At 44.1% G+C, this 12883-nt stretch overlaps 2 protein-coding genes across 13 annotated transcripts in view; one reads left to right on the top strand and one right to left on the bottom strand.

Annotated features, from left to right (window-relative positions):
• The window catches only part of COL4A4 (collagen type IV alpha 4 chain), a 184696-nt gene that overhangs the window by 11123 nt on the left and 160690 nt on the right, over nucleotides 1–12883 (bottom strand). For 5 of the 6 annotated variants that reach the window (XM_070070110.2, XM_089328924.1, XM_070070107.2 and 2 more), the window contains 2 exons: nucleotides 11687–11842; nucleotides 9034–9333 (listed from right to left, as the gene is read on the bottom strand). In XM_070070110.2, coding sequence (XP_069926211.2) covers nucleotides 9119–9333; nucleotides 11687–11842 — 371 coding nt within the window. In that variant the 3' untranslated portion in view covers nucleotides 9034–9118. Of the gene's footprint in view, nucleotides 1–4154; nucleotides 4281–8158; nucleotides 8168–9033; nucleotides 9334–11686; nucleotides 11843–12883 lie in introns of those variants that run through there. The other variant, XM_017343169.4, reaches the window with a different exon arrangement.
• The window catches only part of RHBDD1 (rhomboid domain containing 1), a 224936-nt gene that overhangs the window by 186354 nt on the left and 25699 nt on the right, over nucleotides 1–12883 (top strand). For 2 of the 7 annotated variants that reach the window (XR_016231412.1, XR_016231414.1), the window contains exons 7-10: nucleotides 291–381; nucleotides 1607–1703; nucleotides 5353–5555; nucleotides 5913–6125. Coding sequence is in view for 2 of the 7 variants with exons in the window: in XM_070070119.2 (XP_069926220.2) it covers nucleotides 291–364 (74 nt within the window). In the remaining 5 variants the exon portion in view is untranslated. Of the gene's footprint in view, nucleotides 1–290; nucleotides 2119–5352; nucleotides 5556–5912; nucleotides 6126–12479; nucleotides 12754–12883 lie in introns of those variants that run through there. The other 5 variants (XR_016231411.1, XR_016231413.1, XM_070070119.2 and 2 more) reach the window with 3 other exon arrangements.

Below are 12883 nucleotides of genomic sequence, written 5' to 3'. Positions count from 1 at the left end.
GTTCCCTTTAGAGTAAGACAGAGAAACTGTAAGGTGGATGACATTTCCTGAGAGACAGGAAGGAAGGTACCTGAGTCAGATGCCTAGAACCTTCTACCACCTGGGCTTGGTTTTTACTTGTAATTAGTTTTAAGGAATGAAAGTGCATCTGTACTGCTCTCCACTGTCAGATGGGATACATCCTCTCAGAGGATCACGTGTGACATGAAGATGCCTGTCCAGATGGGGGCCAAGTCTTCAGGCAGGCCCCATTCGAGACACAATGGAAACTGCTTTTGTGTCTCTTCTAGGAAATCATGCTGGAAGGAAATGTTGCAGATCAAAGAGATCTGTGGGGAGAGTAATACGAGACCTGCTGCGGTGACGGACTCCTGACACGAGGTACAAGGACTGTGGCTGTTCCCCGCTCACTCACGTGGCTGGGAAGAGCAGATGCGGGTAGGTTCTGGCTGCAATGCTGTGTTACAAAGTCAGCTTCGTGATGGAAGAGCAGGCTTTGAAGTGAAAACAGGAAGAAAGGAGCCAACGATGCCATTATAGGTGGAGGTCATTCCTTCTAGCAGCAGCTGCTTCTTCACAACCAACCGAGAGGGTACAGTGTATGAGTATAGTCTACTAACACCTCTGAATGAGCCATCTGGGCCAGTTCAGGCCATTAGCATGGACTTGTCATCTTCTAGCTGCTGGATGGGCTGGCCAGTGTTACTCCTCTATGCTGGGGTGAGTTTCTGTCTGTCCCCTTCTAATACCCTTGGCTTCCAACTCCAAGGTGACCAGCAGAAATAGCCAGGGAGAGGAGACCCAGGAATATTTGGTGGAGAAAGAAGGGTCCTTTGATACAGGAGACATGTATCAGAGAAGAGGGGCCTGAAAGAAATGCTTGGGAGTAGGCGCACAGTAGGGCAGAAAGGAACCTCAGGGAAGCTGGGCCATGGAGTAGCACAGCCCATGCCCTGAGACTGTGGGAACAGGGGGTGAAGCTTCACCGAAGGACTGCACACTCGCATTTCCCCAACAATGATCACAAAGAGGTGGCCTGGAGTGTCTCCACTTCCAGGAATCAGGGTCAGCAGCATCAGTAAGGAGAGGGATAGGAAGTCAGAGAAGGCCCTCCTGAGGATACCAGCCTCTGAAGGAGGCATTACAGAGTACAGGCAATGGAGGCGAGGCCACACAGAAGCTCACAGGACAAGGAGAGAAGCTCACATGGGCCAAAGGCAACTATTAAGTTCAAGTTGAAGACTTTAGCCATTTGATGTTATTTCCTTCTTTGTTACTTTTGTGGGTTATTTTCCAAAGTCACAACCATAGGTGAATAGAATCACCTATCTGGGTTCGATTTTGATGTTGGGCTGAGGCAATGGGTTTCAACCCTGGCTGCCTACTGCATTCATCTGCAAAAGCACTGATGTTCAGGCCCTTCCCCTCTGCGCAGTCTCTTGTCTGGATTGAGGCCCCGGCACCAGTACTTCTACAGTCTCCTCCAGGTGGCTTCAGTCTTCAGCTAGGATTGAGTCACAAAGATCAGGTTACTCAGAGCGCAATCTTAAGGCTTCTCAGACCTGAATGTGTATGTGAATATCTTGGGGACTTTGTTAAAATGCAGGTTCTGACGCAGGAAGTCTAAGGTGAAGCCTTGAATTACTGTTGGCTCTCAGACCCCACTTAGAGTACCAAGGATGTTGCTGGCTTCTCCTTACCAGGTGAGTAGGCCAATTTGCCCTGCCCTACTTGGTTTCTTTTCTTTTTCTTTGGTTTCTAAAATAGCCACTGGGGGCCAGCGCTATGGCGCAGTGGGTTAAAGCCCTGGTCTGAAGCACCGGCATCCTATATGGGTGCCGGTTCTAGTCCCGGCTGCTCCACTTCCAATCCAGCTCTCTGCTTTATCCAGGGAAAGCAGTAGAAGATGGCCCAAGTCCTGGGCCCCCTGCACCCATGTGGGAGACCCGGAAGAAGCTCCTGGCTCCTGGCTTTGGATCGGCGCAGCTCTGGCCGTCGCAGCCATCTGAGGAGTGAAACAGCAGATGGAAGACCTTTGTCTGTCTCTACCTCTCTCTTTAACTCTGTCTTTCAAATAAATAAAATAAATCTTAAAAAAAAATAAAATAACCTTTAAAAGTTAGTAAGTGCATTACAGGAAACTGAAAAACATAAGAAGCAAAGAACAAAGTCATCCACAATCACAAGCAGTATAGTCCAACATGTCCTCCTAGGTTCTGTGTGTGTACACACATCCACTTATCCACTTGTATGTGACAGAGAGTATACACCCACCCTACTTGTGCTCATGTCATCTGCCTGTTGGACAATTCAAGTTCCTTAAGGCCAAAACTTTCCTTAAGTCTCTGCTCAAATGCCACCTCTTATTGGGGCCTTAAGTGATTGTTTTACTTCATGTTGAGTTGCTTTAACAAAATACCCGAGACTAGCTAACAGAAAGAGGTTTACTAGGATCATGGGTCTGGTGGCTGGAGGCCAAACAGCATGGCACCAGCGTCCTGGTGAAAGACCATTGGCTATGTCCTAACATGGCAGAGAAAAAGAAAGGGAATGGGTGGCGTGCAAAGCAGACCAGGACCATGGGTAGCCTCACTTTGTAACAACCCACTCTTGAAAGAAAGAAAGACCCACCTCCCTCCACAAGACCAGCAATAATTCATTCGTGAGGGTGCAGTCTCCATGCCCTTACTATCTTTCACTACCCCAGCCTCCTAAAGCTTCCTCCAGCTCAACACCACACACTGGGGACCAAGTTTCCAGCACATGGACAAACCATAGCCAAACCAGAGCTGCAGGCCTGCAGTTATCTATACTGGAATTAACCTCTCCCTGCCCCGAGCTCTGAGTGCCCTCAGCTCACAACTCCTGTAAAGCATGAATTATAATGGGCCATTATTGCAAGATACTTGGGTACTGTTGGCTACTTCTGCTATAAGATCTTGAGACCCTGGCATGAGAAAATACATCATATTCATCTTTATATCACCCACAGCACCCAGTGCCATGTTTTTTATATGTAAGAAAGTATAATGAGATTGAGTGACAGTTATACCCTCTAAAAGAGAACTTTATCCAGGCAATGAGTCCCAAAGATAGAGAAGTTAAATAAGTACTGACTCAACTCCTAGTGCTTACTGGCTGTTCAAGGACATTGCTACAAGGGTCACCCAGTTAATTTTATGCATAAACACACATGCAGTGTAGGGAGTACAGAAAAGATGCCCATAGTAATTGAGGAAGGCTCCAGAGATGTTCTGGTTACCTACCAAAAACAACTAGGACTCCAGTTGAGGGAGGATTTCTTGGGTGCTTAGCTTCTTGTATTTGGGGAACAAAAAGCAAAACAAGTAGTAGAAAATTTCAGTTCTGCATCTAATTCCTTTGGCCCTGAGCCAAAAAAAAAATCATAGCTGGGCAGCAGGAGAAATGGGAGAGGGAGCAGGAGCAACCTCACGTCACCCCTTTGAATAATTTGCACAGGATTTTCTAGACTCATGGGCACTGCCAGCTGGTCTGAAGAGACCAGGGATGTCTATGTGCTCAGCTCTGGTCCTGCTAATCTCTTTGTAAATTACCAATGCTACAGGGATATGTGGAAAACAAACCAACTGGAGTGCAGTATTTTAACAACCTTAAATAAGGGTTTAGATACTTAAATAAGGGTCTTGTTACCCTGACAATGACAGAACAATGCTTAAATGGGTAAGTGAACAACGGTGTCATTGCCAAATTTAGAGCAACCCTCCTCTGTCTCCCTCTCCCCATTCTAAGTGATTAAACTTCCTTCTGCAGGCTCTGATTCTGCTCTAATAAGCCCTACTTCAGTTGTTTTTAGTTCAAAATCAAGTCAACAGCTATTAATGACTATTAATCCAGCATCCACTCGTTTGTGCTAAGAAGTTTCAAAACCCTATGTCCACGAGCTTACCAAGTATGAAAGATTGAAGTAGTTCAACAACAACAATGACGACAACAACTATAATAGGGAGGAAGTGTAGATCTAGTTAGGACCATGATTAAGCTTTTGGAACAATGAGGAAACAAATGTCCATTGCTTCATATTTTCTATTTGTACAGGATCCAAATAAAACCTCCACAGTAAAGCATGTAGGTTTTCATCTCAGCAATACATTGACAACAGTGAGGGTGCATACCTTGACCTGGGGGTCCTCTCTGTCCAGGGAATCCCATGGCTCCTTCTGGCCCTCTTGGGCCGGGCACCCCAGGGAGCCCTGGGATTCGGGGACAGGAATCTTCATCCGCAGGTGGCCCAGGTTCACCTGAAATTGGAATCGCTGCTTATTTGGTGGATTCAAAAAGTTCACAATCAAACTATTTCTGAATTCCTTAAAGATCCACTATATGAAGGTACTTCAAAAAGTTTGTGGAAAATGAAATTCAAAGGTAAGTATATTTTAGCACAAAAAAAGTCTTGAAATCCATGCAACACTTTTTCTTAATACATATCTTCCATGAGCTTTTGAAAGCTTCTTTGATGTATATGAATTGCAAACATTTTTGCATCAAAATATTTAATTCAATTTTCTGTGAACTTTTTGAAGTTTCCTCATACTGAAGTGTTTTTTATATTGTTGTTTTTTTTTTTTTTATTTGACAGATAGAGTTAGATAGTGAGAGAGAGAGAGACAGAGAGAAAGGTCTTCCTTCCGTTGGTTCACCCCCAAAATGGCTGCTACGGCTGGAACTACACCGATCCGAAGCCAGGAACCAGGGGCTTCCTCCTGGTCTCCCATGCGGGTGCAGGGCCCAAGCACCTGGGCCATCCTCCACTGCCTTCCCTGGCCACAGCAGAGAGCTGGACTGGAAGAGGAGCAACCAGGACTAGAACCCAGCGCCCATATGGGATGCTGGCACTGCAAGGCGGAGGATTAACCGAGTGAGCTACGGCGCCGGCTCCTCATACTGAAGTATTTTTTTTTTTTTTTTTGACAGGCAGAGTGGACAGTGAGAGAGAGAGACAGAGAGAAAGGTCTTCCTTTGCCGTTGGTTCACCCTCCAATGGCCGCCGCTGCGGCCGGCGCACCGCACTGATCCAATGGCAGGAGCCAGGATCCAGGTGCTTTTCCTGGTCTCCCATGGGGTGCAGGGCCCAAGCACCTGGGCCATCCTCCACTGCACTCCCTGGCCATAGCAGAGAGCTGGCCTGGAAGAGGGGCAACCGGGACAGAATCCGGCGCCCTGACCGGGACTAGAACCCGGTGTGCCGGCGCCGCAAGGTGGAGGATTAGCCTATTGAGCCACGGCGCCAGCCCAATACTGAAGTATTAACAAGAATGTTCAGCCATCCAGTGTAATTTCCACAAAGGCAGGAATGTGTTTTGTTCGCTGCAGAGGTACACGACAAACTTCTAGAAAGCACTTGTGGGACAAGTGAATGAATGACGGATGGAGTCAGTGAATGGAACATAAGAGGAAGTAGGAGCAGTGAAGGTTGGCAGAGGCAGCAGTAATTGGATGACCTTCACAGAATTTCCAGTCTTTGGGCCAGTTTCTTACTGGATTGCCAGCAAGAGGTAGCATTGCAAGAGGAACTGGTAGATTCTGACAGGTCCCTAAATGCATCCCTAATCCATTCTGTATATTATAGGCAGGTGGGTTTCCAGAGTGTCAGTTACTCAAATAGAATTCCAGAATGACTAGAGGCATTTAAACAGTGACTTTCAACCTTGAATGAATGTGGGAATTTTCCAGGGGATCTGTAGAAAAAGATTCAGAAATAAACGTAGACTTGGGACTAGGATGTGTCCTGGGCAGGGCCTTCACTGTGGGCCACACAGCAACTCCAGCTGGGGAACTTTCCAAAGGTACTGGAGCTGGAATCCACCTAGACTTAGTAAGAAAGAATTATTGGGAGTGGGTCCAGGAGTATCTGTGTGTTTTTAAACTCCCAGGTGATTCCACTGCCAGTCGGGGGCAGAGAAGCCTGCTGTACGCCTGCAGTTCTGATGTCAACGCAGCAGAGTCAGCTGGCTACCTTGGTAGAAGCCAGAGTTCCTGAGTCGGGAGGCCTGAAGTGGGGCCCAGCTCCAGCATGGCCCACGTGTTCACAGGGAAAGCTACAGGTGCTCATCTGGAAGCCTCACTTTGGGAACGCTGCAGTAAAGGTTTGCTTATTTCCCCTGTTAGTGGCATTCACGTCTTTAAGACATTTCCCTTAAAGGCATCATTGGGTCACTCTGCAAACATTCCACAAAGGATCAGAAATAACAATACTGGGCAATAATGATAACAGCTTGCACTTCTTGGAAGTTTCACCACACATCAGGCTATGTGCTTCATGCTTTGCTATTAAATTCTATCAACAAGACAATGTATATGCTGCTGTTATTAGAGTGTTACAGACAGGAAAACTCAGACTGGGGAGCCAGCATTTTGACATAATGGGTTAAGCCTCCACCTGCAACACCAGCATCCCATACAGGCAATGGTTAGAGTCCCAGCTGCTCTACTTCCAATCCAGTTCCCTGCAAATGTTCCTGGGAAAGCAGTGGAAAATGGCCCAAGTAGTGGGGCCCTTGTGTTCATGTGAGTGACCTGGATGGATTTCCAGGCTCCTGGCTTCTGTCTGGCCCAACCCCAACCATTGAGGCCATTTGGGGAGTGAACCAGCAGATGGATGATTTCTCTGTGTCTGTCTCTTTCTCTCTTTCTCTAACTCTGCCTTTCAAATAAATAAATAATTTTTTAAATAAAGGAAGAAAACCCAAGCTGGGGCTAATAAGTGAGGCATCTAGGATCACACAGCTAATGTCCAGATTAAATCCCAGAACATTCTGCCTGCTCCAAACCCATGTGCTTAAGCATCCTCTCCTGTGGCCTCCAGAACTCATAATGTCTGCATGATGAAGGCTAAAAAATGAAACATATTTTAAAACATACCATTTGATTAGTTATGGTTTCCTCAAAACTCATACAAATGTGCATACTAATTTTAAGAACAGCAATGACCTGGCAAGAAAATTCTAGAAAAGTGTGGTCATAACCACAGAATGTTAATCTACATAGTCCTTAATATGCTGGAGCAGAATGAACTTGGAATCTATCAGCTGTTTAGAATTTAACCCCTTGTAGAATACGGCATGAAACCACAAGCAACCCTGGGACAGACATAATTGCACAATGTGTCTGGTTTAATATAAAACATGGCTTTTCCACTATAGGGGACTTTAGAGAGATGCATGGGGACATTTCCTATTTCCCCTAACCAGGCTGAGTCTTTCCAGTGGTGAGGGAGTTGAGGAACTGGGGCCACATGGCTGCTCCTTCATATTTAGAATTTCAATGGGATCCCCAAATGACTTTCTCCATACATTCATAGACAGGACTGCAATGAAAACTCATTAAATAGGCAACTTTAGTTTTTAACCATGTAAAATAGCAGGATTTAATTTTTTTTGTATTGCCTTTCTTTACTTTTTAATAAACCAGAAGCTAAAAGCAAGAGGCCGAGGTCTTTCTTGTAAAGGCCTTCAAAGTAATATATGCTGTCCGTATTCAGGGCATTTTCATTAGGTGGATAACAGATGCCTGGAAAGAGCAAATGCAGACATTGAAAATTTGTCTTTTCTTCTTTCTAGAAACACTTTTTGTTCTCTCTGCAAATGCTAGACCCAAAATAATAGGTTGCTTTTGCATTTCAGAATATGAAGGAAACATTTTCTTTTGAGCACACAAAGAAATTTGCTCCCTGACAATGGACTTAACGGTGTGATAGGAAAGGGCTGTCCTAGCCCATGACTGAGTGGTGAGAGCCAGACAATGACGTTGATACTACTTATGTTAGGGATGTCCTTGTACTTCTACAGTAGCGTTTCTAAAAGGGACATACATGGGTATGTGCTCGAGCATTTGACAGAGAAAGCACTCATACTTAGTGCCTGAATTGAAATTATAAAAGCCAAGTATCTACATTGCCTTGACAACCTATAATGAGGCTCAGCATTAGGACACTGTAATATGAGGTTACTATATCAGTAACGAAGAAGCAAAGGCATTAAAACCCAATATCATTACAGCATCCCATCTATTTAAAAACGTAAGGACGGTTGGCTCACAAAGCCAGTGGAAAAGGCAAACACAGAAACAACTAGGAACCAGATTTCAGGGGAAATATGATGGTTTTGATGGCACTGCTTACCTCTGTAACCTGCAGATATCCAAAGCGAAAAACCGGAGGCCATTCAATGATTTTCACGTAGCGGAAAGAGATTTTTAAATTTGTGAATCAGGACAAAAATAAAATAGACTGTTTGGGAACTAAAATAATAATTTGGGGCGGCATCAATGACAGGCAGAGTGACAGCCTCGTATTTACATAAAAAGTCCACATCAATGTGACTGACAGGAACAGCTCTGATTTTGCACTAATGGAGTTTTCATCTGTAGAAAGACTTGAAATGAAATTCTCTTGAGAAATATAAAATTCTTTTTGATTTCTATAGCAAATATGTTCTAAATTAATGTATATAGGAGTTTTATCCACTTAAAAGCTTCTGACATTTCCATATGAATTTATAAAGTTTTATAGGCAAGAAATAGAAGAGGAATAAAGTATAAGTCCTTTGTCTCATTGTACTATAATTCTTCATAAAGCAGTACAGACTGTTATTTGGACTGCAGCTATTTTAGGAGATGGCAAAATAATGCAAACTGACGTCACATTATCATAATACTGATTTAGGATCTTGAAAGGTAGAACTCCTGCCAATCTGAGATGCACAGCTCTGTTTGCCTTTCTCTTCCTACTCTTCCTTGGTTTATTTTTACCCCATGATTAAAGTGTGCCATCAATGGAGTTACACTGAATAGCCTTTCACCATCATAAGTACTGATGTACTTTACAGGAAAAAGTCAAATAAAACATCTAAAAAATTAAGGAAGATTCAGAGATAGAAAGTAGAAATGCAATTCTGAAAAACAATAATCAATTCAGGCTGAATCTTTTGTGTGAATCAACACATATTTCTTTCCTTGAGATATACTATGGGGAAAATCAACTCAATTTTCCAACTTATTCATTCTGATAATAAATATTAGTTTACCAAACATGAAACTTCAAAATAAAGCCTGAAATAAGTATACTCTAAAAGAACTTAACTCATAAGAATGTGTTAGTATTTTTAGAATAACTGTCTACTTTCTGAAAGATGATCATCATACAAAAATGCCATGTGCAGGTTGCTGAGCAGAGCATTAGACACTTACCTGGAGGACCCGTGGGTCCTTTTCTACCTGGAGGTCCAGGTAAACCCTTCTCTCCAGGTAGCCCAGGAAGGCCATGAGGCCCTTGCAGCCCTGGGAACCCCATTGGTCCTAAAGGAAACATAAACATGAAGGCGCTGGAATGAAGCAATGAAAAGACAATGATGATTTGGCTGACTGAATTCAGAGATCCACTCCAGTGAAAAAGCAGGGCAAAGTGGGCCTTCGAACGGAGCCTCATTTTTCTCCACAAGGCTGAGCAGAATTTCCATCTGCACAAAATGCAATGCTTTTTCAGGACTAAGGAACACTGATCCATGATCAAGCTAAACCTAAATTAGAATGAAAGGCCCTGCAATCCTGAACCTTCTCTGGAGACGGCCAAAGGACGGGACATGATGGGGAAGTAAGGGAAGAGATTCACTCTGGGGACAAAGTGCCTCCTTGCCCAACCTCATACCACTCCCCTTGCTCTTTTGTCTCGGGCCCACCAACCACAACTCCCTCCTATGGTTTTCTCCTTCTCCTCTTCCCCATCCATTAAGTCCTCCCTGGAATCCCAATGCAAGTCTGGTTGCTTTTTTGACGAACACTTCAGTCAGAGCACTAAGCTGGATTCACACGGATGTTTCCTTGGTATGAATGCCTGCCTTCCTCCATGAAACTCTACACTGAATATGATGTTTAAATTTGTTCAAGGCATATCCACAAGGACCTGTAGCTGTCTGTGAAGTATGCCCACTCTATAAGACAGAAAAGGAAAACCAAGGGAACTCCCTCACTCTCTGTACAACAAAACACAGTTTGACCCTGGTATCCTCTGGAATGGGAGCTGAGAAGCATGGGGAGTGGCTCCACGGGTGTTTCTAACTCCCTGTGTATTCTCAGGTTGGTCGCTGTTCGTCACATGAGTTACATGGCAAAGCTATTCCCTCAGCCCTGGAGTATAAACCCAGCCACAGAGTCATCCTCTGGAGAATTCCAGGGAGGATGAGGGTTGCCAGCAGCCACTTCCTCCTTCCTAGTGTTGACCAGAGTACTCACATGTCTGTCCACTTCTGAGGTTGAACACTTGCAAGCCCATTTGCTTGCTGGTATAAGCTACATTCTCTAAAATTAATTTTAGAGCCAACAAAGGTGGAGAGTACTGCTGTGTACTATGGGAGAGGTTGTACACTGCAGAATTCCAGAGATGCCATTCGCACTGTAGTTATGAGAGCCTAATGGTGATTTTGATCTCCCCTCTTCCCTAAGATTTTGCCTTATTTCATACTTGCTTTAGAAGTCAAAGCACTGGTAATTTTGCAAACTTCAACCAGTCATTTCTTTAATATCCCACATGCTTATTTATGAAATAAGGGAGTTAAGATGAATAACCATTATTGGTCCCATCTCCATAAAAAAGTTCCATGAACATAATAATTCTCTGAAATTCTACTGGCCAAAACTAGTGTCCCCCAAATATTATAAGTTGGGTAAAAAGTAATTAAAATAAATATTTTATCCTCCTATAATAGAGAAATTCAGTAACAAGGACCTTTTCATGAATATGAAAAACCAGAGTCAGCAGTCTAAATAAAACTGAGCCGTCCAATACAGAAGATACCAACCACATGTGACTACCAAGCACTTGAAATGTGGCCAACCCAGACAGGGTTGTGTTGTGTCAGATACACCCCAGATTTCACAGGCAGAAAGGAGAGGAGGGTGGCTGTTTTGAGAGAGGATGGCTGACTTGTCAAATCAGCTCAAGTATTTCATTGATAATTTCAAACTGATTTTATGTTAAAATTATATTGGCTATATTGTGTTAAATGAACTAAAATATAAAAGTTAACTTCTTTCTTTTTACTTTCTAGGGGCAGGCATTTGGTCCAACAGTTGACACTGGTTGAGACGCCTGCATCCCATACTGGATGGGTTTGAATCTAGGCTCCAGTTCCAATACCAGCTTCCTGCTAATGCACACCCTGGGAGGCCACAGGTGATGGCTCAAGTACTTGGGTCTCTACCACCCACATGGGAGACCTGGATTGAGTTCCAGTCCCCTGGATTCAACCTGGCCCATCCCTGGCTATTGCAGGTACCTAGATAGTGAACCAGCAGATGCAAGATCTCTTTCTGTCTCTACCTCTGTCTTTCTGCCTTTCAAACATAAATAGATAAAATTTAATAAAAGAAAATCTGACTGCTTCATTTTTAAATTATGACTTGTTTGATCTGGGTGTGATAGCGTTACACAAGAGTGTTATTAGGGGCAAAAGATGAACTTCTGTCTCTTCCTTTTATTTGTCCAACTTTTGCCCAGACTTCAGGGCTCTGGGGAAGTCAGGACATTTTGGAGACGTAGTCACTGTTTCCACCGGAAGGAGGGATGACACCGAGGTGGTGCAGTACCCCAGACGTTCCAGGTGAGATAGCAAAAGGCCTCACATGCTGTATATGGGACAACTTGGATTCGTACCTTTCTGGCCATCATGTCCATCACATCCTGGAACACCTTGGCACCCCGGAGGGCCTGGCGGGCCAGGGGGTCCTGGCGGCCCTGGCATACCACAGTCACCTGGCTCTCCTTTCAGAAGATCCACACTCCCAGGGGGGCCTGCAGGCCCAGGTGCTCCTGACCACAGGGAAGAGGCAAAAGTATTCTTTCAATCAAAGGCAGAAATGTATATCAGCTTCCTGAAAGCTTCTTTAGAAAGATAATTCAACAGTTTGCAAGCAAGGGATGGAGGGAATTAGAAGAATAAGAGTCAGTAGGATCAGAGGTAAACAGAGTGCATGTCTCACTCAGCTCAGGTAGAGAAATGGTGTAGAGGACGGGTTAGCAACTGTTAGACAAAGTGAGCTGAACCCAAACCATCTTTCTATTCAGGGCCACTCCTTTGGAAACTAGCAGTTGATGGTTTTTATTTGCATTGCAGTCTTGCTGCTTTAATAAGATGGCTTGACAGATGGATGAATGGATGAAAGGAGGAGAAGAATGGAGGGAGGGATGCCTAGAGTGAGGCAGGGATGGACAAATAGGTGGGCTTTGGAGAAAATTGGGCTGATGCCAAAGGATTGTTCACTCAAATTTACAATCCTATTTGAAAACCACCAAGAATGAATTAACACCTATTCACCTCCTATATTTCTTACCACTACTATTGCTTTAATATTTCTTAGTATAGAATCCTATCCCTCCTAAATTCCTGATGATTCAAAGGTGACGGGTCTGTGTCTGTGTATAAGAGTTTTTTTTTTTTTTCTTTTAGGAGCCTATATGAATTGATCATCCATATCAAGCAAACCAAGGCACTGAGCCAAGCTCTTCCCCTAATTCACAAACCAGCTCTGGTCTACCCCTTACTTTATTGGCTTAGTAATTACTTCTAAAATCTTGCCTTTCCAAAGTTCATCAAAGTGATGAAAGGAGCAACAGTACTGTTTAATACCACATGCAAGAGACTATTCCTGTGTATGTGACAGGCCTGCCTCCTGCTATGGGCCTCAGGACTGGCTGATACGTGCTAGAAACCAACAAGGAAGGTACTGTTCCCTTCTGCCAGCCACTTCTGAAACCTCATGGTCAGCAACAAGTGGGCAACGGGAAATGCTTGCTCTAAATCAGAATTGGTACCCATGCCAAGGTGGTCTGATAGAGTGGTGTGAACTACAT

The sequence above is a fragment of the Oryctolagus cuniculus genome, chromosome 3 (genome assembly GCF_051225735.1).
Source record: "Oryctolagus cuniculus isolate XC-2025 breed Fujian yellow rabbit chromosome 3, ASM5122573v1, whole genome shotgun sequence".
Taxonomy (NCBI): Eukaryota; Metazoa; Chordata; class Mammalia; order Lagomorpha; family Leporidae; genus Oryctolagus; species Oryctolagus cuniculus.
This window is presented reverse-complemented; position numbering and strand designations above follow the sequence as displayed.